At 38.9% G+C, this 26,163-nt stretch overlaps 3 protein-coding genes across 3 annotated transcripts; all 3 read left to right on the top strand.

The window, feature by feature from the left end:
- The first annotated feature begins 745 nt into the window (after positions 1-745).
- Positions 746-7,079, top strand: rab6bb (RAB6B, member RAS oncogene family b). The gene is made up of 8 exons (XM_079453819.1): positions 746-920; positions 2,956-3,014; positions 3,097-3,150; positions 3,238-3,343; positions 3,476-3,587; positions 3,846-3,939; positions 4,156-4,222; positions 4,915-7,079. The coding sequence occupies exons 1-8, from the start codon at positions 851-853 to the stop codon at positions 4,977-4,979; spliced, it is 627 nt and encodes a 208-aa protein (XP_079309945.1). The 5' UTR covers positions 746-850; the 3' UTR covers positions 4,980-7,079.
- Positions 7,080-7,969: 890 nt separating this feature from the next.
- Positions 7,970-12,302, top strand: aire (autoimmune regulator; the record flags this gene model as incomplete). Its single annotated transcript, XM_079451948.1, has 13 exons — positions 7,970-8,116; positions 8,465-8,639; positions 8,714-8,863; positions 9,107-9,172; positions 9,279-9,392; positions 9,471-9,631; positions 9,928-10,049; positions 10,301-10,367; positions 10,507-10,638; positions 10,832-10,953; positions 11,089-11,161; positions 11,237-11,320; positions 11,419-12,302. The coding sequence occupies 13 exons, from the start codon at positions 7,970-7,972 to the stop codon at positions 11,494-11,496; spliced, it is 1,491 nt and encodes a 496-aa protein (XP_079308074.1). The 3' UTR covers positions 11,497-12,302.
- A 5,332-nt stretch (positions 12,303-17,634) lies between these two features.
- amotl2b (angiomotin like 2b) lies at positions 17,635-24,686 on the top strand. The gene is made up of 10 exons (XM_079453701.1): positions 17,635-17,813; positions 18,699-19,445; positions 19,748-19,922; positions 20,826-21,027; positions 21,817-22,112; positions 22,196-22,380; positions 22,474-22,575; positions 22,689-22,834; positions 23,165-23,290; positions 23,562-24,686. The coding sequence occupies exons 1-10, from the start codon at positions 17,776-17,778 to the stop codon at positions 23,645-23,647; spliced, it is 2,103 nt and encodes a 700-aa protein (XP_079309827.1). The 5' UTR covers positions 17,635-17,775; the 3' UTR covers positions 23,648-24,686.
- The last annotated feature ends 1,477 nt before the right edge of the window (positions 24,687-26,163 follow it).

The raw sequence follows: 26,163 nt of genomic DNA, 5'->3' as shown, positions 1-26,163 counted from the left end.
TTGGTAAACGGATACATTTAGATTAAATATAGATTAAGATCTTCAGACTATAATTTGATGCACTGTAACATGATGGTTAACAGATTCACAGTGGATGCTTGGATAATACATTGGGATCCGAGTTACATAACTTTGTAGAGCTGTTCCCTAAAGAATGCATGTTACATGAAATGTTAAAATATCCTGTCAGTTGAGAGTCTGGACACACTGGGTAGTGCATATGTCCTCGACACATAAGCGATGTGAGCTCATTTTTTAAAGCTCAGGTTTTAAAGCTCAGGTTCTGGCCTAAATTGTGTACGTCATTTTCGACTCCTTCATTATTGTCCTGTTTATATACTGTGTTAGTTTCCAAAGCATTCCAATTACACAGCAACCCTTGCTTATCACATAAATGGGTCATGAAAAAGAACATAGGTTTGCAGACAAAATGCATAAATATTTAACTCTACTATTTTTATCATAAGCACCACTTGTATTATAGGCTACAGAAAGCTTAGTGCTGAATGCATTCCTGACAAAAAAAATCATCTACTATAACACTGAACAGAACAAAGGGGATTGAAACGACACATATAAGTGCTGTTGTTTAATGCAATCTGCACACGGATGCATGGCCTGCGGTTTAATGTGAGAGGGGAGCTCGCGAGCAGTGTTTCCGTAAACACTGAGTGATATCAGACGGGCGTAGCGCCTGGACAGCGCATGCGCATTGGACAGAGGACTTGACATCGCGGAGCAGTACTGCAATATCCATCGATTCGGGACCGAAGATTTTCCATCTGCATTCTCGCAAGACTGGTGCCACCTGTACATAATAATCCATTACAACTGTGTAACAACAGGAATCATGTCTATGGGAAGTGACTTTGGGAACCCTTTACGGAAATTCAAACTTGTTTTTTTAGGGGAGCAAAGCGGTGAGTCTTTGGATTTGCCACGATCGGCTTTAACGAACCCGTTAACCTTTCGACACATGCATGCCGTACGTGATATAATGTTGGGTTTTCACGATGTCCTGTTTGTTTGTTGTGTTATTTCGGAAGAGCTCATATTCTCATTGATTTCCTGTCAAACAAGTCGGTGGCGTGTTTTTGATTAGTCATGAAAATGTATTGCTATGCAGCGTCATTAGACATCGGTAAAACGGCATCTGCAAACGTGTCGTCGGGCGTTACGTACTTGAATTAAACTCAGAAAGCACGTATTTGACTGTCAGCTGCGTTTCGGATCGGAGACAGGAGATCCGATCATATTATTGATCGCTCTTTTTCTAGCGCACTCGAAATAGCCCGAAACAAATGATATATCTGAACTGAATTAAATGGAAGACGCATATATGGGTGTTTTGTTTTTATATATGTTCTCTTTTCAACATCTATTGATTTAATATTGCATGACACAGAAAGGCGCAGAGGCTTTGCATTTCCCGTGTGTCTACTGGAGACACACCCAGGTTGGCCGTCAGCGTCTGTGGGATCTTTCAGCACAGCAGAAAGAAATACAAAATTCATAATTTCACGAATTGTCATGATCTAAAAGAGCAGCCTGTGCTTTGGGACTGTATATCGTGGTTTATTCATTTTGCTGGATGGGTGTGTTGTCAGTTTCACCGTCCGTGTTTGTGATCAGACGTAATCAGACAGGGATTTGAGATCATGTCTGTAATATGATGACTGGACATCCAAACATTGAAAATAAGGTCGATGACATGGTATCAGAGGAAAATGTGCATTTTTATAAAATGCTTTTTGTGTATACATATACGATGTCTGGCAAAACTTGGCTTGGACATCTTATGGTTATATCTTTGTTATTTACTGCTGGCATTGAGAAAATGGACAGCCAGTCCTACATAGGGCCTGCCCTGTAGAGTATAAAGGAGCGCTGGACTAATTGAAATGAAAATCATTTTATTTACAAATATTCATAGCAGAAATGAAGGTGAGATGACCGTCAGTACCAGATCACTATTACATGTTAGCTTCATGTGGATGGAATCATAGTCAAACACTGCTAAACCTGCTGGAATATCATCACATTTCCCAGGATTTTATGATCAGTTAGGGTCAGAAGACCATTTGCTTTTTGCTGTCCATGGTCCTGAACATCTCTGCTGGTCAGATTAAGTTGTTCTTGTTTAAAGACATTAGCAGACCCCCCTCCTCCTTCTATTGAGGCTGTAGATGAATGGAGCCATTATTCCCTCTGATTCTATGAGCTCTTGGATAACTATCAGCATTGTGTTGTTTAAAGATTTAAGCATCTCTGTTTGGCCTGACAAACAGGCCTGACCTGACTGGTGTGAAAGGAGCAGTCCAATAGTGTAAGAAATGTGGTTTAGGAATTCACTGTGACAATAGCTTTATGCATTGCTGCATTTTTAAGTGTGTCCTTTATACCCAAAAATGAATATTCTGTCATCATTTATTCAGCCTCGTGAACACAGAGATGAATTTTCAATTCTGTGACATCATTGACTGCCATAATAGGTCAAATGTAATGGTAATGGTCAAAGGTGCCCTAAACTGTTTGTTTTACTAAATTCCACAAAATGATACAATATTATTTGGTAGTTGATGATGTCACATGCTAACATTATTACAAATATCTTTCTTTCTGTTTAACAGAAAATGTATAAACAAAAGAAATAAGACATTTAAACAGGTTTGAAATAACCTATGGGTAATTAAAATATGAAATAATACAAATTTATGGGTGCGCTATCCCTTTAAGTATGTGTGTCCTTTTAACTATAAACAATGGTAACGTCACATTTTTGGTGTAATTCCTCGAGATCTAGAATTTTACTATTATTCGAAGGATGGAAGACATTCCAGTTCTTGTGTTGCAGTAAAATCATTATCAATAATAACTCATGTGTGATTTATTGATAGTTCTTTACGAAGTGTAAATCTAAATCTGAACGTTTTCTTCTCACGGTTGTTTTTACAGTTGGAAAAACTTCGCTGATAACAAGGTTCATGTATGACAGTTTTGACAACACTTATCAGGTAAACAATCACGCACTTATGTTTACAAAATAAAGTTCTTTATCTTTCTTATACATCATTTTGACATTTTGTATCATTGCAGGCGACTATTGGAATTGACTTTTTATCAAAAACCATGTACCTGGAGGACCGAACTGTAAGAAGCATCAAATCCATTAATAATACATATGCATTAATCAAAGGGTATCATTATTTATAAAAATATGATTGTCCTTTTCTGCAGGTGAGGTTACAGCTGTGGGACACTGCAGGGCAGGAGCGTTTCAGGAGTCTCATTCCGAGCTACATAAGAGACTCCACAGTGGCTGTGGTGGTGTATGACATCACAAGTGAGCCACTGACGCACACATGAGACTTGAATCAACAGATACTGTTTTGTCGATTGATTTTGTTATTTCCACTTGATATTTGAATATTATCTATACCACCCCAGAGTGACATTTTGTCCCGTTTTCCTCCAGATATCAATTCATTTCAGCTAACCTCCAAATGGATTGATGATGTCAGAACAGAGAGGGGAAGTGATGTCATCATCATGCTGGTCGGCAATAAAACAGACCTTGAGGAGAAGAGGCGAGTCATTTAAATGTCATTTAGCTCCTGTACCGTAGCTCGACTGGTAGAGTGTGCCGCTAAGAATGCAAAGGTCATGGGTTTGTAACCCAGCGAGCACACGCAGTGACAAAATCTTTAGCTTGCATTATTAAAATCACCTGCCATGTGATTAAATATAATTTACTGTATATATTGTTATTGCCACTAATATACAGGCTATAATTCCAGATCCTGACAGTGTGTTTATTCTTTTTTTAAATGTATCACACCTTATAGGCAAATCACTATTGAAGAGGGGGAGCAGAGGGCTAAAGAGCTGAATGTGATGTTTATTGAGACCAGTGCAAAGACCGGCAGCAATGTTAAACAGGTGAGTCTAACAGTGCTTCGTCATCCGGTCAATGGCAAATGGGCTTGATCGAAAACAGTAATTGAATTGAGCTCATGGCCTGTAACATGACACATGCGAAGCTCTAAAAAGATTTGATTTGGCCACTAAGTTGGTGCCTATGGGCCTTTAGCTGTATTAGTCCTTAATAAAAAAAATCTCTGTCTAATTCTATTTGCTTTCTGTTTTGTTTAACAGTTGTTCCGGCGAGTGGCTGCTGCATTGCCAGGAATGGAGAGCCTGGATGATAATAACAAAGAAGGCAGTATCCTTTAGCACATTCTACCTGAAAAAGGTGATGCGTGTCATTGTTTTTTATATAAGGTAACTAGAAGTAAGCCATTCATAGGAAGGTGAGTTTATTTTTAATTGGAAATCATTGCTTCAACCATGGTTTGAGTGTGGATAGGGTGTTTACAGTTTAAACAAAACAAAGCTTTGTGTTTCAAAATCTATTACCAGAATCTTAACAAAGCTGCAAGACAACAAAGATGATATTTAAAACCACATGACTCTATGTTTACTGTTAAGCAGCTCCCTGCTGTTATACCATCCAGTGACTCTCTGTTTTTGATAAGATCTCGGAGCTTTGCTATTCCAAATGTAGTACATTTAAAGTACACATAAATTTTTTTATTATGTCATCATTCACACACCCTCAGGTTGTTACAAACCTGTATACATTTCTTTGTTCAAAAAGGAAGATATTTGGAAGAATGTTAGTAGCCAAACGATGTCTTCATTTACTGCCATAGTGGGGAAAATAAATACTATGGGAGTCAGTGTGGAATGAGATCTGTTTGTTTACTGACATTCTTCCAAATATATATATACAATATATGATGACAGAGTTTTCATTTTTGGGTAAACTATCCCATTAATAAGAGTCATTTGTTGAAAGCTATGCATTAAAGAATAAGGCAAATGTAAATTTTCTTAACACGTAACCTCTCTCAGTGATTGACATTAAGCTGGACAAACAACCAGATCCTCCTGCCACTGAAAGTGGGTGTTCCTGTTAGTAGAAAGCAGTTTGGACCTTCATTTAACACCACACGCTTGTTTTGTTGCTTCCTATGGGTCCACGTCCAGTTGAACTTTATCTGAATGGGTCTGATATTATACTCCTCAGTTGCAAGAAAAATCACTGTCAGTTCAATTGCCAAAAGAATATCATAGGTAATTCCAAACGACTAGCTAACAGATTCATACGAGACAGGAAGTGGCATGTGTACCATCATTGGACAAAAACATTCAGAATGGATTATCAGTTGTTATGTTTTGTATTTTTGTACATTACAAAAGCACTAAATGCCTTCACAAAAACTAATAAGAAATAGGAGGGTTAAGATTAACTGTCGTTCGACTATAGCATGCATGTATGACAACTTTTAGAATCTGTTATGTCCTTTGGTCCATACATCAGTAGTAAAGAAACACATATTGAAAAAGAAAAAAAAGAGAAAGATCCTGTAAAAAGTCTCTGTGTGGGTCTGTGTGTATTGTACATCCTACATGCTAATCCAGTAGCAGGCCTCAATGAGGGGTGTGCACGCGCTGGCTAACCTTTAAAGTGCGGTGGCACTGTTTGCAAAGAACCAATGGATTTTTCTGCTAGCTTCATGTATACATACACCTTAGATCCGCCAGGCGGTACTGTATTGTATATAGTATTTATATTATTCTGGACATCCATCATCTACTGTAGACGTGGTTTATGTTCACCTGTACAAATATTGTTTTCTTATTTTAATATGAAAAGGGCTTCACTCTTGTTTTATTTCTCTCACCTGTAGCCATACACTGGTAGTGAAGTATTCAATTTGGGCATTTTTTGTTGCCTTATATTGTTTTACTGTTCCAGCAGGGTCATTAGATTTTTAAATGATATTTTCTGAAGGCGTACTAATAATCCCGTTACACCCCTCAAAAAGGACATTTTAATATATAGGTTGATTTTTTTCTCAGCAGGAATTTAGAGAAAGAGGTACAGTGTCATTTAGATTGAGATGAGGAAGGTGAATTTGAGGTGAGCCTTAGAAACAACTGGATTGTCATTTCATATACATGCACTTCTGACAAGGAAATGTATTTCTTTTCACATTGTAAAGTGATGAAAGAGGTAAATGATTGTCACATCTCTCATAAAGCCTTTCTGGTAAGAAAACAGATGTCGAAATTCATAACGTTAGCGAGAGGTGAAAGCTGTTTGTTTAATGTAATGTCTTCAGCTCGTCATTTTTAAAACAGCGCTGAGCGGAAACAGAATGTACAATGTTAGTAGTTCACTCGCAATGTTCAGGTTATTGCCACAGAAATGTGAGTTGTTTACGAATAAAATATTATCTTGGATCTTTTAACTTAATTTTTGGTTTTGTATCTTAAATTGTTTACATATATGCACCTCTGACTGTATAGAGATTCTTGGATTTATTTAGAATTTATTTAGTGTTTAAGATTTTTTTTGGTGCCAATAATTTATTAATTTGAACAAAAATTATCGTTTTTGTTGGACATGAGGAATAACTGTGACTGAATTGTTGGAACTTACAGTTGACTTTAGCTTTGCTCTGATACATACTGTGGATTTTTAAATGGGTCACTGATATTAACATAGGGGTGGGGCTGAGGTAAATTAGTTTTTCATTGATAGGTCATTAGTCATCTTTTACATTTCTCAAGCCTCCATTTCCTCTTGTTGTTTGCTTTGTCATCTTTCACTTTTGTACACTAGTTGTGCCTTCTGTTGTTGTGAAACCACAATGCAAAGCTTTCACTGTATGGCTACCTGAGAACACATGTTTTAGACTGAGGAAAGATGGTCACTGACAGGATGGCCAGGCAACCGGCAGATTTACAATGTTGTGTGATATTCATTTAATGAAATCTTGTATTCACGTGGTCAAGCATTGAAGTGCTGCATAACACATTCTGATGTAAGGGAAAGGTTTTAAGACCGGAAAAAATGTTGCTATTGAAAGTGCTTGAGGAGGTCGAATCTGTCAAAGATGTTGCCATAGGATTGTGTAAAGCAGTGTAGTTGGCTCTTTATTCACTCTGTAAGGACATTTATGAGCATGACATCTGTCTGAAAAAATCAATAAAATCCATGTCTTAATACCATACTGTCTGCTGTTGCAATTTTTCCTTATTCATGATGAATTTCTGATTTCGCAAATCTATCAAGTCACTCTTACATTTTTCTATATATATATATTAATAAAACGAAAGAGAATGAATAAACAGAAATGCTATGTCGCATGTTTTAATATGAAATTATAAGTATTAAAGCTCTGATACTTAAATAACCATTACATTTTCACAAAAATCAAAATGTCGATTCTGATTCCCACACACAATTACACTGATGCATGAGAGACGGAACCACCCGAGATGTAACTATAATGATGCATATAGACTGGGATCCCCCTTCCAAAAGAAACTTCAGTCCTCAAGAGAGACAGGTGAGCAAAGGTAAATGGCTCACATGACTTAGAAATCGTTTCTTGCTTAACTGTGGACTTTCCAAACCATACCAGACAAATGGGCCTTAATGAGAAGCAGGTATTTTTATCTTGGAGGCTAGTGTTTCAACTGATTTTTGAAAATAGAAATCAACGTGACCATTTACCGCTGCATGATCAAAGGTCTCATAAATCGATGGCCCCTGGAGGACAAGGAGCACAAGGGCAATTTGTCCATCATTTATACATAAGCCATGCTGATCACCGATTGCCATCGAACCAAATATACAGAACGCCCATTAGGAGATTACGGGCTTCCACTTAGAGCTAAACATTGTAAGTACATTTTTTTGTTTGATTTGTTAAGTAGTGTTACTGTCTCACTAATGGTAAAATGATGCTCGCTGTGTATTTTACCTTTTATCATTTAAAAACAATTGAAGCTACCGTATTACAAAAAAGGCTTTTTATAAACGTCCTCTGTGATTTTGTGATCTATACTCCAGCACTTCAATAACTGTTGGTACAGACCACTGGCTTCTGTAAGCATGTCAAGAGTAGAAGGTTACGGAGAGTCTGACCTGCGCTTCCAGCTACGAGCATGTCGGACTGAGATCGCCATGGCAATCCATGACCCCTTCCCACTGCTGTACGGACTGGCCGATCATGACATCATCTCTCAACAGATCCTAAAGGTAAACAAGAGATCAAACAGGTGATATACCTGTTTATAAAACAATTATACTATATATTATAGGTGCTGTGTATACATGTTTTTGCTCTAACAAGATGAATGTATAGTTTTAAGTTGAAAAATCTGTCATTGCTTACACTGAGAAGCATTTTCTTTCTGGGGGACATACGAGAAGAAATATTCAAGAATGTACTGTTTTACATGTAATTACAATGAAAGAAATGGAGCTTTAAGGCCTTTAAAAAAGACAAATCACTATAAGTTATTTATTTTATCCACAGAAAAGAAAAAGCCATACTGCATGTTTTACATGTTTTTAAAAGGCTTTTCATTAATGAATCATTTTAAGGACACTTTAGAGCGAAAGAAAAAGGAGGGAATCCACAAAGCCGTCTACTCCCTCCTAACTTTACTACTGGATCAGGATGTTGCCATCCTCCACGCCTTCTGGAACAATCTTTGTAAAGACTACAACAAGGAGAGTTACCCCAAACTGGAAACACTGTTTATCAACCTCCCCAAAGGTACAGTTATACAGCTACACAGGCAAACATCAAGGTGGGTTGGAGGAGACTGTGATGACAATCTGATTTGGCAGGACTAAGGCAGATGGTCAGACACACAGGGAACTCCAGGCTTGAGCTGCAGGCTCGTAGCCAGACGGGCAAGAAGAGAGGGGTGGCAGAAAAACAGCTACCCCATCGCCCTCATCACCACCACACCAAAAGAGCCTTACCCTCCAGCTCAGGTATGACACAATTCATAGCTAGAAAAATAACATGATGTAATGGTGTCAAATGCAGCAAAATAAACCCACTATTATAAAATATAAATGATCACTGCCAGCACCATTTCACAACATTCTCATTGATGTTAGCATTATTAATCACTCGTTTTGTAATATTATATGTTCTATACTATGTAGTTGTTTTACCCCGTGTATCACAATCTGGCAACCACGTCTAATATCTATATGGGTCAATTGTTCCAGGAGGCAAAGGAAAGTGTTTGAGGAAAACGGACGGTGCGGCACTTACTAAGCTCTCGGTGGGAAATGGTAATCACGTGTTTGTGAAAGCGTGCAGTTAAGACGAGTGTTTAAGCTACTAGAAGAATAAAGTTTCATACCAACAAAAAAGTAACAAATGTGCTGGTTGTACTAGGAGTGCAGGCAGTCTCTACCTCAGTCCAGCGGGCCGTGACCTTGTCCACCAGCGACCGTCCCACTGCATGCGGGACAGTGGAGGGGATTCTGATCCAGCAAGTCATTGAGTCTGGTGAGCTGACAGACAGTGATACACCTCTTTACTTAGCTAATGCTTCCGCTTTGATGTCTCAGCTGCTGTTGTCTCCAGGAAGTGCCAAAAAATGCATCAAAGTTGGAGGAGAGTTTTACTCCTCGGGCAAACTGGATGAGACAGCTGGTCAAATGACACAGACTGCACAAAACTATACTCACCAGCAGGGGGAGACAAACACCAGAGCTGTGGAAATAAATGGCCAACAGGGTATCAGGGTAAATAACAAGTCATATCCCTAACTAAATTATTTTTGTTAAAATAACATTTTGTTCAAAGACATAATATATGATATAATATATTTGAAAAATATATTTGATTAGTTTAGATTTTTGCAAAGCAATAATTTCCCTAAACCTAAGAATAGACTTTATTTTATATAGTATAACGTGTAATTTCTTAAATAATTCATTTTTTTATAAATTTTTTGGGAAAACTAAACAAATTAAATAATTGTAAAAACATGCAGTATCTGTGCTATATCGTCATGAGAGGAGATACATTGTTTTTTTAGGTCGAGCATAATGACGATGAGTGTGCGGTGTGTAAAGATGGTGGGGAGCTCATCTGCTGTGATGGCTGTCCCCGTGCCTTTCACCTAACCTGCCTTGTGCCACCTCTTACCGCCATACCCAGGTAAATAACATACTACATGTGACCTACATGTGAAAGTAAGTCATTATTTAAAAATAGCACAATAATCAACAAAATCACAAAAATATGACACACAAAAATAGGGGGGGGGGTCAAAAAGTCTGAGACCACTTTAAACAGCATTTAATCGATTGGCCTTTTTTCTGCGAAATCCTGATTATTCGTATTATTTTCAATGTGATTTTAGATGTTTGGACCCCACTCCTTACATCAAAATGTGTTTGTTTTTTTAGTGGTACATGGAGCTGTCAGTTATGCCACAGCAACAGAGCCAAGGAGAGGCCATACAACTCCTTGCAGGTAAAACAAGGCAACATAATTATAACAAATAATTATAATTACACATGACGTAATTATTACAAATTTCAGTTGGTTATATACACACTAGCACTAATAATTACTTTTAGTAAAAATGGTAGTAGTAACTACTCTTTCTTAGCCTGCAGTTCTTGTTCCCCTGATGGAGACAAGCTCCAGCTCTGCTGTGGACTTTTCCTTCTTCTCCTCTTTGTCCTCCACTTCACTTTCCACGGTCACAGGAGACAAAAGTGCTCAGTCCATGGGCCTCCAGGTAACACTGTCATGTGAAACAATAAGAGAACGAATGGGATAAGTGCACCAGCCACCCCGCTTGTTCTTACATCCACTAACTTAAATTAAAGACGACATTATTCTCTTTGGATGAACTAGTCATTCTGTATCCTTAAACGCTGTAATCCCTATTATAATATCATATAATTGTATTAATAATCATATTTTGTCAGTCTGCAGATGGTGAAATGGTTGGTATCAGGATAGCTTGTGGAATTTGCCACCTAACTCGAGGAGAGCTGATCACCTGCCCTCAGTGCCTTCAGAGCTACCATTCCCACTGCCATTTCTCAAAGTAAGACCTTCCAGATATTTCATTCACACGAACTGTATATATTTTATAATATTAATAACTAAATGAACACGTACATATGGCTGTAAATTCTACCTTGTTTTGACGCTCAGTTCTTCCCTCTATGTATCTTTTCAGCGGAAAGACTAAATGTAAGAATTGCTCCTGGAATTGGGCTTCCGAAAGCAAAGCTTCATCCAACAGTCTTCAGGTATACCTTATACACAAAACACTGACACTTTCAAACCTCAGGTTTGCACAAATATGGGTCTTTTTATTCTCACAGGTGAACCAGCACATAAGTGATCAGAGCTTTGCACCGTCAGAGCAACTGCTGAACAAAGACGAAGTGGACTCTATAATGGGGGAGGTAAGCATTTATAAAAAAAGATGTAACTAATAAATAGATGCAACACATGTGTTACAAAAAAAGAATACTTAACAGTGTGTTTCTCTTTATAAATGCAGAGCTCTATAGATGGAATCCTGCAGTGGGCTTTCCACAACATTTCACGCCCCATCTCTGAGTCTCAGGGCTATTTTTAGTGAAACAGTGAATTCCAGAAATCACAGTATCCGATTTCTTTGCAAAATATAGGCTGGTTTAGACATTAATGTTAACTTCAACTAAAAAAACGATTAATTAAACATTTTTTAGGACTTTACAGCAGTAATCCTTTTGCATCAAAACAATATAAGTACATACACAAAGATTCCCATGCAAGTGTAATTTAAAGGTAAGCTTCAAATGCAAGATACGTTTAACCAGCGTAATCTACTTAATTTATTCACAAAGAAGTCATTGACCTGAAAAAGTCTCGTAAATAATAAACTAGAAGTATATAGTAAAAATATGATACCCAGACTGGAATGAAATATGTAACGTGGACTTTTTGTTCTGTAATGTCAACATGAATCCAGTAACATCTACTGTAGACAACAGTCCAAACTTATTTCTTTTTCTCCTTTGCGAACATGTAAAGCGTGTTGCCATTCTCTAATAAAGATCCTCAACCCTGCGATCCCTCTCTTTGCTATGTGTGTGCGTCTCCAAGTGTTCCTACGCGGCCCTTCTCTGCTCTTCACTGAACGGTTTTGACACATCCCAAGGAATGCATGGTCTCCAGCCAATACTGTCAATTTTCCTCTTCGGCCCCCTCAAGAGACAAAAGCAAGAGAGCGGGAGAGGAGAGAGAGCATTTGGAATGTTAATGACAACCATGTGGAGCTCTTGGAAATATGCTGTTGCTAATGTCGACGCATTATGAATGTCAACACTGAGCAAAGCTTCTTGTTTGCTTTGATAGGAAATTCGTACAAAAACAGTAATAAAATGAGCATCGTACGAATTCATCAGAATCTCAGTAATGTGTCTTTTTTTTGTCTTGGTCTGTAAAGTGTGTAAAGTATGCGCTCTTTAGGCAGCTGGTGTTGTGACAGGCCAGAGGCCAGACATTTTTGGAATGGTGCATGGTTGCTATGGCTACCTGTTCTTTAAGACCCAACAAATAATGAGCGGGGAATGTATTACGTTGGAGGCTAAATCTCAGCAGAGCATAAAGGAAAATGTTTTTATATGAGAAGACGTTTGGCAATACAGGCTGCATTCATCAATGAGACTTCAGAATTCAAAGAAAGCTGGTTCTGGTTTTGCTCCTGCAGTGCCAAGACAGTTCATATTTATGATGTGTTGGTTTAAGCTGCGTTTAATCTTGTTTTATGTAGCAGAGACATTTTATATCCTTTATGTTTTAACATTGTTTGGTCATGTCTGAAAGCGGTTCCAAATTTCCGTCTGAAAGTAATGTAAGTGTAGATAAAACATGAAGTTAAAGACCTTGTGAATAGCATTTGAACATTTTGTTTATTCATGTAGTTATTTGCATCTGAGATTTCAAAAGACTTTATCAGCATTTCAAAAGGTTTTTGTGGCATTTATTAATCTTGTTTGTTAAAGATGTGAAGATAAAAGTTGAATAGAGTCAAACAGCCTCATTTTGCTCTGTTACCATTTCATTAAATTGCTCCCTGATTCACCTGGCGTGGCTTGTGTCCAGTCCCATTCCATTCATAATTACTGAAATACAACTGCACAGTTCCACACATCTATTCCAGCTGGAAAGATCATCATTGGCACATCCAATGAACAACAGTGTGGAAAACCCAAGCTACCTTAACCAAAAGCATGCAAACTCTTCTCCTGCTCTGCCATTTACTGTAAATAATGTCAACTTCACCTGTTTTCAATTAGTTTGTAACCCCACGACCAAACTATCTGTTGAAATGACAAAGTGAAGATCAGTTGCAATGCATAACAGTAATCCCAGTATGAGCTGGATTGTATCTCATCTCTGACAAATATTGTGCAAGTCTGCACAGAGGAATGTGAATAGAGCTATAAAAGGTTAAGATGCCAGTATTTCGCGTAGCTTTAGATGAATAGTACCACAATTATGTTAGAAACAAACACTTTTATTTTCAACAACTTCATACTTGTAATGTTTCGCATACTAGTCATGTGTTTGTTCAAGATAAGCATGGAGATGGTATTTTTTACTTTGCATATAACAGTTGTTATTGCTTTGACAGTTCAACATACTCCAGATAGGTTGTAGTTCTTTTATTTCCTTGTTTATTTTGGTCTGGTGTATGTCGGGATTGTGGCCAGTTTTTTTTTTGTTTTTTTGTTTTTAGTAGTTCAAAAGAAAGATTTGACAGTGATGACTGAAGATAATCTTTGAAAGGAACATTACTATTATTATGACTATGGATACTTTTTTCCGAAATTTTTGTTCTCCTTTTTGTGCTCACCGGATGCACTTCCTGAGATATCCTGTCGGTCGTGACCCTCACATTCCACTCATAATTCCCATGCTATTGCTGTCAGACATTCCATCAATCAAAGTGAATATTTGTGCCAAAGAAACATTTGAATTGTCTTCGGACCGATGTATGTAAGATTGTACTGATGTTGTCACCGGTTTCAATTGTTGCAAAGAGGATGTATTAATAATTGTGCTCTCTGTGAAGGGATTTATGTCGGGCACCTATTGCCATTGTCTCGGCCCTGTTTCCTATGGACTTATTTCTGCTACAAAATGTATGTCTATTCCTTTCTCCCAATGTAACCTTTGTTAAATAATGGCACATTGCAGTCAATGTCAATCTGCATGGCATGGCTGTATTTCGGCCTCTCATCCACTGAAGTGTAACAACACACAGAGAACGAGCTGCCGCGTGCCTGCATGTAAACTGAGCCGCTGCTCGTAAAACTTCCTCCAGTTGAATGGCATCTCACATATGGAACAAAGCTATATTTGGCCGAAAAGCCAAGCACCACTTACCCAATATAATACACTTCTGTTATGAATCTTGATTCAGTGTCATGTTCAGATAAACTTGTTTCATAAAGTTGTTTATACAGTAATGCCTATCTACTGTCTAGTACAAAACATTTGTAATATAAGAAATATAAACAATGTACAGTCTATACAGTATAAAATGTTGTGCCAGTATCTCACACATTCTCGGGTGCTTGTGTTATTTTCAGCTAAAATGACTTGTATTCAAGGACATCTTTCCCTGGTGGTGAGAAATAGCCTGTCTGTGAAGCTTCCACACAATGACTCTGATTCAGTGTGACAGTGTGACACTATTTAAAGTTCACTCAGCTGACAAAGTAAAACAGAGCTTATTCATGATGTTATTTTTCATTTATTCTTCGTTCAAGTTCGTATTATACTGACTGGTTTTACAACAAGGAACTTGTACTTGAGCATTCTGACATTCTGTCCTTACAAAAGACTTGCACACCTATTATTATTTACCCACTATCTTATCAGAATGTTGGGTGCCATTAGAAATAACAATATAGCTAACGCAGAATGTGAATCTTGTTATGACCGATGTAATTCCAATGCCATTTACACTCCCCCTCCATTTTTGAGTACATTCCTGAAAAGCAACTGGTGATCGTAAAATGTTTGCAGTTTGTGATCCTGTAGTCTTTTTTAAATAAACGTAAAAGGTAGAATTTGCATGAAATTCTAGAGAAGGTCACATATCTAGGCCTGTTCTATTTAAAATGTGTACATCCTCGTTCATCACCACCTTGGTGGGGAAAACCGCTGAGTGTGAGCTATGTGCTGGATCAGCAGTAGCAGGGGCAGCTATTTGCTTAGGGGCACATCGGTTAGCCGGTTAAAACAGGGATTCACATGAATAAGCGGCATTCTCCTGGTTTAGTGGAAATCTATCTAGGGGATCTTTACAAACTCCATCTCGAATCATGTTGTATCGTCTGTTGTTTTCATTTTCCCATGACCCAAAACCATGTCATGAACGAATGTGATGTTGAAAAAATGTTGAGTAGTCCAAAAATGTAGTGATATGTAATGAGATGTTATGAGAACAATCTGAGCATGACACACAGGTAAAGAAGAATGTAAATTAAGATCATTATCTCTATTAACACCATGGAATGTAAAGAATGGCATGGTGAGTAAGAAAACAACATACAGATGATTTTCACGACCCAGATCCACAGAGCCACCATAAACTGTCAGTCCTGGGTAAAGTAAAAACAGATCTTTTCAGATCTCATGTAGTATTCATGAAGTATTTGTGACTTATGTATTGCAACAAGGACATGTGGGCAGTAATGATGGGTTTCATAAAAAACCTGTGTAGTATTTATTACTCTCTCTCTCTAGTCTAAATTGCATACACACCACAGGTCCTTCCTCTCACCTACACACAGCCACAGAGGAAAACTACCTGCTGAAGAGTAACTGTACTATATTTTACATGCATGCTATATACAGTCGACTCGCAACGGATTATATAAATAAGTAGACATGTAAACAAGCATAAACAGTATTTATTTTTGCAGATTGAGATTATTTTATTATTTGTCCAATGTAATATGCTAGTTAATACACTGAATCGGAAAAAAGACTGTTGACATTCCCTCTATTTACGTGCCAAAGGCTTGCTTTTCAATTAAATACAGTTTTTGTGTTTATGTGTAAAGAAAGTGCTGGTCTACAAACAACTATAGGCCATTGTGTCCTATCTCAGTGAGTCATGCTTCAATCACCTCTTAAATCACAAATGTGCCATGAAAATATGCTTGGCCATTCTCAACCAATAAAGGCAGAATTGTGATGAGAATAGAGAATCCTCTCTTGTACCGGTGCTTGTCTGTAGATGGCTCAAATAACCACAACTGATGCTTGTTGTGCTCCATGTAATTATGTCCGTATTTGTTCCTCTTAGTTGTTTTCTTTGCTCAGTGCTCAAGTCTTGTGACTCTTCTAGAAAAAACCTACACGGTTTCTGACTGAACAGTCTAAGATATCAGGGTGAAGGCTCAAGGAATGAAGATATTCCGGTTTGGGCCCCAGAGGGGCCTTCAGGGAGAAAGAGATAAACAGTGAAAGAGAGACAGAGAGAGAGCTATGAGTGAATGTCTTCACACTTTCTTCCAGATTCTCTCAGATTTGTAGAGACCTGCCAATGACTGCTTCCTTTCCACACACCTGCAATCAAGTATTCACATGTCTACCACACGCCTGTTTCCCTTTGAGTCACTGTCTGAGATGTAGTTGCGGAAATACCCTCCTATCAGTCTATTCAAGAGCGGAATGTGAATGCATTTCTCAATATCACAACACAGCAGCAAATGAAATCTTCCTAGTTTTACTTTTCTCTCGCGCTCGATCCTAACATACAGTTCAGCCCAACTGATTAAACACTGTGTGCTCTGTAAAATTCCACCCTTTCCCATGCGCTGTGGCTTAAGACAGGAGCAACCTTAGGATTCAGAACCACAAGGCAAGTAAGGAATGTTACAGTACCACCCCGTCTGCTGTTGCAGGGTGTTACCTCCCTGTTTCCTGTTGGTACGCTGTTTTTGGGCTATTGAAAAAAAAGACAATTCAAATATTAAATTTCAATATGTTTTTCAAATGTTACATGTTGATCGTGAATGGTTTGTTTTATATCTCACAAATAATGAAACGTATGGAAGATCACCTTCGGGGTGTCAAAGCCTAGTCACACAGCCTGTGATCTGTAGGTGCTACAGGAATGTGTTTTGTTTACAAAGGCCCCTGACTTTGTTTGCTCTATATTGTGACATCAGGAAGTAAGTTATGCAGATAGGCGGCCTAAGGAAAAGACAAACCAATGAAAGCTTCGCTTTTTCATGCTCGCTTAGGTATGAAACACTTAACAAAAGGTGAGTCACAGATAGAGATTTTTTGATAGTTGAATAAATAAACGTTAGACCATTTAGCAGCCTATACACACAAAAACGCGCTGTGCATTTATCGGGTAGGCTTTAATACACACAGGCTGGTCTTCTGACTCTTTGTATTCTGTATCTTTGTGTCAACACGTTTGCATACTTTTCAACTCAGGTCACACCTTCTGACGTAAACCATTTTCTCAACTGTAATGACATCACCAATCAGACTCAGTATTAATACACGGGCTATGCATACATTTTGTGTAACTATTGCTGTTCTTTTAAATGACACGATTTTCCACGAAAATTGGTGTAATATATCTGGTGGACGCAGGTCGAACAGCAGCTGCTCTCTCTCTCTCTCTCTCTCTCTCTCTCTCTCTCTCGCCGTCCCCCCTCTTCACTTTTGATCCCTGAGCTCAGAAATTCCGATCATTCCAGGCGCGCTCAGTTATTTATGAGCACAGCGCGCGCCTACCAGCTCACAACCCAGCCAGACCTAAACGCGCAAACATACAAAGAATGAGATAAACCACACACGGACCATTTAAGGGCGATTACTGGAACTATTATAAATGCCATTAAGGGAATCGGTGTGGAATGAAAGTATTTGGTAAGTTTGTTTTCTATGTACTCAACACATTATGGATTGTTTGGGGAAATAGAAAATGCTTCCGCTAATGCTAGAACACGTTCGGGCAGAAAACCTTTAAATGTGAAACTTTGAATGTAATGGGGATCAATCCGAGTCAGTACAAGTCAAATAAAGTGTCGATTAGAGATTTCTTCGTGAGTAAATTTGTTTTGGGGTTATGGCGTTCTTTAAAATAGCCGTGGAAATGCGCGATGCGTTTGGTTATGCGAATATCCCCGTAGAGCTTTTGTTAACGCTCTGCTTGTGTTTAAAGGGACAGTTCACCCAAAATGAAAATTCTGTCTTCATTTTCTCACCCTCAGTTTGTTCCTAACCTGTATTATTTATTTGTTCTGCTGAACACAAAGGAAGATATTTAAGAGTGTCGGTAACCAAACGGATCTTATCCCCCATTTACTGCCATAGTAGAGAAAATAAATACTATGGGAGTCAATGGGGGATGAGATGTGTTTGGTTACTGGTCATTCTTCCAAATAGCCCCCTTTGTGTTGAGCAGAACAAAGAAATTTGTACAGGTTTGATGGTGAGTAAATAATGACCGATTTTCATTTGTCACTTTAAGGGATGGCGTGAACAATTTACATGCCTTTTTTGTTTGTTTTATTAAAAATAATGTAATATTACATAATTTTTGTGGAAATGTTTTCTATTTTTGTTTTTTATATATATGGGGTCCTACTACAGTCTGTTTAATTATATGAATGTATTGATCAATTTACATCATTTAATTATCATTTTTATTATAAAATATATGATTTATTCATTTTTACAAAGAACAGTTTGTTGTTAAATATTGCTGATCATAAAATAAAGACAGTTTGTTAAATCTCTCTTGTCCCGCAGGTCCAGTTCACAAACAAAATATTTATCAAATAAAATGAGAGTTGAAGACGCATCTGGCACTGTCCTGCACAGACTGATCCAAGAACAGCTTCGCTATGGAAACCCCACAGACGCGCACACACTCCTGGCCATCCAGCAGCAGGCCCTGCGACGGGGAGGAGGTGTTGAAGGTGGCAGCGGAGGAGCTTGCTCTCCCCAATCCTCATCCGAGAGCCTCATTCAGGAGGAGCCCCAGTCCCCTCAGCTCTCTGCCCGTCAAGAGCCACAGGGTCAAGAGCACCAGGTTGACTTCCATCACTCTGAGAACTACAAATCCTACTCTCACCATGCTGAGGAGCTGCCCACCTATGAACAGGCCAAAGCTCATTCCCAGTATTTGGCCTCACAGTGGTGCCAACCGCACAGGGTTTGCTCACTACAGGATGGCGTAAACAGCCAGAAACCTTTTGAGGAGGAAGGTACCTGGGATCCGAAACGAGGCCACGCACGGTCACTCAGTGATCGTCTTCTACAGCTTTCCATGGAGCGCAACGCTAGCAATTCAATTCCTGCAACCGCTTCTGCTGTTGGCTACCCCTATAGTTTTCCACATGGATATCATTCGAACCAACACTTAGCACATAGCCAGGGTTTGGATTACTATAAGCAGGGATCTCAAGTGCAGTCTCAAGGATTGATGCTTAGACAAGGGCTGGAGTATGAGCAGTACCACAAACCACCACCACCATTCCATTCTCAGCACAACAGGTATTAGATACTAGATGAATTGCTTACACAACACTTAAACACACCACACACTTCACACAGAGATACTTGAATGTAATTTGGTCATATTTAATCTTTTAATTTATTTTGGTGTGTATACATTTCCTGCAGTTCTTACTAACTTCATAGTATGTGTCATTATGACAAACAGTCTGTTTGCTGATACTATGCCTGAGTTTGCAATATGAGACATACCAATGTGTTTTGTCACCAGATATGTTTTCACTGGCTGCCTCTAAGGTTTTTTTTATCTAATAGGATGCTTTTTTACCTTGTGCCACCAGAAATATCCCACCTATGCAGTCACCAGACGCATGCCATGCATACTCCACGTCTCCCCCTGCGGGCAGGGAGGTGTCCGCTTGCAGTCGCAGTCAACTGGAGATGCTCATGCAAGAGAATAAGAGGCTGAGACAGGAGCTGGAGGGACACACTGAAAAGGCCCTTAAAATTCAGAAGGTAAAATTTTACTTTGAAATTTTTCAGCTATAGTTATAGTCAATTCGATATTTAGGTCAATAGGTTATTGCGGGCAGAGCTGCTTGCTGCTAGTTGTCCACAAAGGTAGAAGTAGAATATTTGGATGCCAGTGTAAATGACATCAACTATCAAAGGACTCCTGCTGGTAAAAATATCTAGGCAGAATAGGGTTATTCACAAGATTTTTAATTACCACTGGCTTGTGTCCAATGGGCTGTGAAGTTTCCAGTGGATTACATCAGTGCACCTCAGCTCTTTCTCACTCTGAAGGAATGATAATTATACAGGTTACCCATCAGGCTACTGCCTTGTGTAAACATGCCTGAGGAGTCATGGTCTTTCCATATGGCCTTCTGAACACAGTCTCTGTTCTCTGGTATGCTCTTAAAACAACCAGACCCTTGCTGAAGGGTCTTGTAGCTTACGGTTGATGAACACCTTAATACATTTCTGAAAACGGTAGAGGGGAACAAAATTGTTGAAAACATCTGATATTACAGGGTTAGTTTACCCAAAAATTTAAATTCTGTCATGAATTGTTCCGAGATTTCTGGGGCGCCATTGCCCACCATAGTAGAAAAAATGGTAGGCTTTTTTGTGTTCTGTTTGAGAATTTAGAATTTTTTTAGAAAAAAATGTAATGGTGCCCCACAAATCTCAGTAGCTAACATTTTTCCAAATATCTCTCTTTGAGTTCAACAGAACAAAGAAAATATACAGGGTTGGAACAACTTGAGGTTGAGTTATTTGTGACAGACAATTTTTGGATGAAGTATCCCTTTAAATGTAATGTCTCACGAGCAGAAGTGTTCAGATTCAAGGAACGGAATTATCTATTGTATAATTATACCTTCATTTATATGGCTCTTATTTTTCTCACAGCTGGAACAAGAAATCCAGAGGATCTCAGAGGCCTATGACACATTGATGCAGGGCTGTGCTAAAAGAGAAACTCTGGAGCAAGCGTTACGGAACAAGCTCATGGGGGAAATCAAGAGACTCCAGCATTCAAACATTCAAGTGGCAAAAGAAGCAGAGGCCGCAGACCACAACCAGCATGTTATCATCAAGCTCCTTCTGCAGAGTAAGTTCCCATAAGAAAAACAAATAACAGATGATATCTCAATTAATTTATTTTCCTAGACATTAATGAGAATAAATGGAGAACAAAACAACACTTTTGCTCTCTGGCATTCTTCGTGTGAGTTTTAGATGCAAGTCTCTATTTAAAAGTCATTATTATTATAGATTCCATGACCTCAAGCATTTACCCACATCCAGATTATTTTACCTCTACAATCTACTTTCATTTTACACCTCCATACTCTTTATGTGTTTGAACAATTGTCTCCTTCGTTCCTACTTGTATTTCTCTTGAACACGTTTAAACATCTTAGACCATAAGATCACCAATGAGCAACTTCTGAGCAAAAACATTTTCCTCTGGGTTTATGAGACACACAACCATCATCCTCATTGGTGGGAAACAATGGCAATAATCTGAAGCTCTCAGATGCGGGTCAAAGGGAAAGTGGGCTGCCACTTCTCCTTCCCTCCGCATTCCTTAGCCGCTTGCGTAAGTGGGACGCTCTGGACTTTGCGATAGAATTCCTCTTGTTTTGAGCAGGAAGTTAATGGGGAGTGGTGCTGGAGAGGGTCAACATAAACATTCCATCAGCATGTTTCTCACGTCCTCACAAATGCCTCAGTGTTATGACTGTAGACAAGACGTGCTGTGACTTGATCATAGGCAACATTTAACTTTGAGACCTGTACTGTACCCACCACTTGTAACTTTGGTTATTAAAATGTTTTCAAACTAGGGTGGATTACATTTAGAAACATGAATCTAAAATCTCTCTTTCTCTGACAGATGAAGAACAGCAGCTTAAATGTGCACGTCTGGAGCAGGACGTGCAGCATCTGCGAGATGAAGCCGAGCAGCATCTCAGCAGGAGTGAGTCTCTGGAGGCCACCCTTAGGTCAACGCAGACGCGCAGCCAGCAGCTGTGGACCGAGCTGCAGAGGAAGAACGCATATGTCGAGAAGGTTGAGCGCCTGCAGGGGGCTCTGGCTCAGCTGCAAGCAACTTGTGAGAAAAGAGAAGTCTTGGAAACACGCCTGCGAACGCGGCTAGAGCAAGAACTGCGCAGCCTCCGAAATCAACAGGTACTAAGACAAGCGCACAGAAATGACACACACAAAAATCAGTTTGCTGGTCTTAACACTGGTTTGTTTTTCTTTGTCTACAGAGACAGCTTCAACCAATCAATGGAGCCCACATGAGCGTGTCCAATCTTCAGGAGATTCTGCGAGAGAAAGAAGAGCGTATTTTGTGCCTGGAGGCTGACAAGACACGCTGGGAGCAGAAGTACTTGGAGGAAAAGACCATGAGGGAGTTTGCAATGGATGCGGCTGCAACCGCCGCAGCTCAAAGGTACAAACAATAAGAATGATGTTAACATCTCAATGTTGATCTTTGTGCAAACAAGTCCCTAACCACAAGGTTTATCTCTCAACACTTTCGCAGAGACACAACCATCATCAACCATTCACCGTGCCATTCCTCAAACAGCAGTTTCATTGAGGAGCTGCCACCATCGGAGCACAGGAACCAGGAGGTGGAGAACAGGTAAGAGAACTCATTCCGGTCATTAATATGTCATTTCAGTTCAGCCTTAGTTTGCACCAGACACCACCTGTGTGTACATAGTTTAAGGAAGCATTTCCCATTGATGTTTTTAGAATCCGTGCGCTGCACGCCCTGATCCTAGAGAAGGACACCGTGATTAACACGTTAAAGCGGAGGCTGGAGAAGGAGTCAGGATGCCTCCGGCCAGCCATCTCTGAGCCCTCCATCAGCACCTCTCATCCCACTGGCCAGTGCAAAGGTCAGTATCTGAAAGCTAACATTATTTTTGCTGGATCAGAACACAATTTTCGTTCAACAAATGTATATTATAGTAAATCTGATCTGATTGTTATTTTAGATACCAAAACTACTGTAGAGCTTCAAACGGCATTTAACACATTTTAAAACCATTATCCCTATTTTATTCCAAAATAAATGTTGTAAAAATCTATCTCTTGTTGTAAAAATCCATCACTTGCCATTTATTCATTATTTATGAATATGAATATTCTGATTATGGGCATTTGTAAAGCATCAGATCCTAGAATGAAATCAGATTAGGTAACAAGCTCTCATGGTTCTTTGCCAGGAAAGAGCCATTCAGATGACCTGACGTCTGGCACATCTCACTTCTCATGCGCGGTAACTACACCCGGACATCCTGAGCCAGTGAAACACACTACAGATCAAGATCACAGCACAGAGTCCAACCTCAGTGAGTACACAAACGCACAGCCACACGTACTGTATCACTCAGTAGTGTATTATAGTGTATTGCCTTTATGTGTACTATATCACTTCATGAAGTGTATGATGGGCAGAAGATCAATGATTGTGCTATTACAGTAGCTGTTATGTATCCGCAGGGGTCATTGATTAACTTGGAAATCTCATGTAGTGTAGTATTAGATGCTGCTGATTGGCTAACCTGACCCACATTATCGATGATTAATGCCTAAATATAAATATAATTGTATTTTTAACAGAAGAAACACGGCAACAACCATCCTCTGTGGACCTTTTTAAAGGCTTGGATGACGTGGAGGCTGAAGCAGTGGAGATCTTCATATGATTGATTAAAGGTGGATCAGATGAGCTGGCGTGGGGAATGAATGCAAGACTATACTGTGGCGAAAAGCAATTCTGGCTAACGGTCTTTTGTGAAAGAGGGAGCTGTGCTCTCCTCACAAACGGAGGTGAATGGACCGGTTTAGCGGAAAGTAAAACATTTGCGAGTGTTCAAAATTTCAAGGCACAGTACATCTCGATTGTTGCATTTTGTAATTCGGCTGGATGTGGCAGTGGACTTGATTTATTGGCTGCTGGTGATGATGATAATAATACGTTTTCAGTATTTATACGAATCCCATACCGGAGGACAGACCCAAATTTATGAATTGTGTTTAGGACCTTCTTGGTATCTTTCTATAGCCTACCTCTTTTATCTGATAGGAGATCACCATTCCATTCTCCTTCCTCTGAGCAGACCTGTGGTAACTTCACCGCATTCCAGTTCAAATGAATTCCTGAAGCTCTCGCATGTATTTTTTACCCCGCCTTCACTGATTGTTATTCACGGTGAAACATTTTTCTCTTGTTTTTATTTATGGCTGCAACGCCCTTCAGCGAGGTAATTCTTTTACATTCTACATGGCAGGAGTGGCCTCGTTGCATTTATAGGAATGGCACGCTTTATGATGTCATGTGAAAAAAACGCATATACATTTGTTTGTCCTAGTGAAAACTGATTGTACTATATTGTAATCTGCTTTTCTGTATTTTTCTTTTTTTAATGTTTGTGTTTTTATACTCTTGAAAGGCTCATTTGCTGGTCAATGTGTTAAAGAGAGTATTTTATTGTGTTATAAACAGCTGCGTACTGGTCTTCACAGTTACTCTGTTTCAAAGTAAAATGTTAATATATTTTGTAAATTGAGAGATTATTTTGTGTTGTTGGAATGTAACGCTGAGGAACGGATGCCAAAGGGCATTTCAGTAATGTTGTGTGTTCAGAACACATGGCCAAAGGTTGACCTCTCCTATTTAAACCATTAAAGATGTGAATGCTCTGAAACATTTCATAAATCTACAATAAAGTTATTAATATATACAAACGACCGCCTCCACAGAAGTATGTCTCAAGTTGCCTGGAAATTTCTGTTGGTTCTAGTGAGGACCATTTACTGGATAATATCCCACTTTTCACATTCATCTTCGTGTTTTTCCTGCTTCTCACAAACACACATTCAGAGAAAGATGAGTAATTACAAATGAATGTAAGCAAAGAGCATTCCTAAGCTCATATTTCACCAAGAAAATCTGACACCAGTGGCCTGTATCACGAAGCGAGGTCAACAAACACTGACTCACTGAGTTTTGAGTTGACAAAACTAGCCAAACCCAACCTGGTTTAGATCAGGCTCAGCTGTAGCACAACGCTTGGTATAACCGTTCTCTGTCGACTCCGGTTTGATCCAGAGTTTTGTGAGGCGCGTGTACCCGAAAGTGTGACATGATGTAACATTGACTGCAAACAGCCAATTACACGGAACATCGAAAGCATCATCAGTTTGATTGACTTCCCGCGAAGTGAAGATGAAGAGATCATTACAAAAAAATGAATTGAAACACTTTTACAAGGCAGGAATAAACACTGCTGCAGTGAAAGTTTGAGAAGGCAGCTACTGAACTTTAATTATTTATAAAGATTTACAAAAAGATCAAAAGATAATATGTACTGCATGCTTCATTACTTAAAAATACTTTATACATTGAAGTTTGTTTTTTATACAAATATAATTTAAACGCTATGCTTAGTATTAATTATCAATAATTATATGAATGTGTTTTGAATTGTAATAAATAAATATAAATAGACAATAGAAATAAAAACTTAGATTTTTCCCTCTAACATCTTATCACTTTAAACTTTTTTTAATTTGAAGCGAGAGAAACGTGGCTTCACTGCGTCAGATATACGTCACTTTTCTCAGAGCTGATTGGTCCAGTTTTGGTTTGCGATCTCTAACCCAGAATATAATCTGCTCTGGAACAGGTTAGCTGTGGACAGCCAGGAACCTCAGAGTCATATTTGAGGAACTTATTTGACACCCCTTTTCATCTCTCTCCACTGGCTACCGGTTGAAGCCCGTATCAGATTCAAGTCACTGATGCTTGGCCCATAGGACTATCAATGGATCTGCACCGGCATACTTTGACTCCCTCTTACACTACTACACCCCATCAAGAACCCTGCGTATTGCCTTCTCATAAGGGCAGTAAAGCGCTTTCCTGCTCATTCTCCTTCACATCTCCTTCCTGGTGGAACATTCTTCCTAACTCGGTGGAACATTCTTCCTAACTTGGTCAACCACATCTCTCACAAACTTAAAAAAACTACTTAAAACCCATCTTTTCTGTGAATATGTGACAGACAAATTAATATATATATATATATATATTAATGTACACTAACCCTCTCTCTTTCTCTAAACAGGTAGTGGTCTAGCTTTGGTTGAAACTAGTAACTTAGTACCTATTGTATTATTGCTCCTGTATGACATATCGCTTATTGCTCCCTGAACTCTT

This window comes from Barbatula barbatula (assembly GCF_947034865.1).
Source record: "Barbatula barbatula genome assembly, chromosome: 3".
NCBI classification, from domain to species: domain Eukaryota; kingdom Metazoa; phylum Chordata; class Actinopteri; order Cypriniformes; family Nemacheilidae; genus Barbatula; species Barbatula barbatula.
The sequence above is the reverse complement of the archived record's forward strand: the minus strand, read 5'-3'. Positions and strand labels throughout refer to the sequence as shown.

What these genes read in the sequence shown, in the direction of transcription:
- amotl2b (XM_079453701.1), top strand. Translation starts at nt 17,776, where the DNA reads ATGCCATTAAGGGAATCGGTGTGGAATGAAAGTATTTG. An exon ending in GCAACCGCCGCAGCTCAAAG is followed by an intron (nt 22,381 to 22,473) that starts GTACAAACAATA and finishes ACACTTTCGCAG; the next exon opens with AGACACAACCATCATCAACC. An exon ending in AACCAGGAGGTGGAGAACAG is followed by an intron (nt 22,576 to 22,688) that starts GTAAGAGAACTC and finishes TGATGTTTTTAG; the next exon opens with AATCCGTGCGCTGCACGCCC.
- rab6bb (XM_079453819.1), top strand. Translation starts at nt 851, where the DNA reads ATGTCTATGGGAAGTGACTTTGGGAACCCTTTACGGAAATTCAAACTT. An exon ending in GGTGGTGTATGACATCACAA is followed by an intron (nt 3,344 to 3,475) that starts GTGAGCCACTGA and finishes GTTTTCCTCCAG; the next exon opens with ATATCAATTCATTTCAGCTA. An exon ending in ACAGACCTTGAGGAGAAGAG is followed by an intron (nt 3,588 to 3,845) that starts GCGAGTCATTTA and finishes CACACCTTATAG; the next exon opens with GCAAATCACTATTGAAGAGG.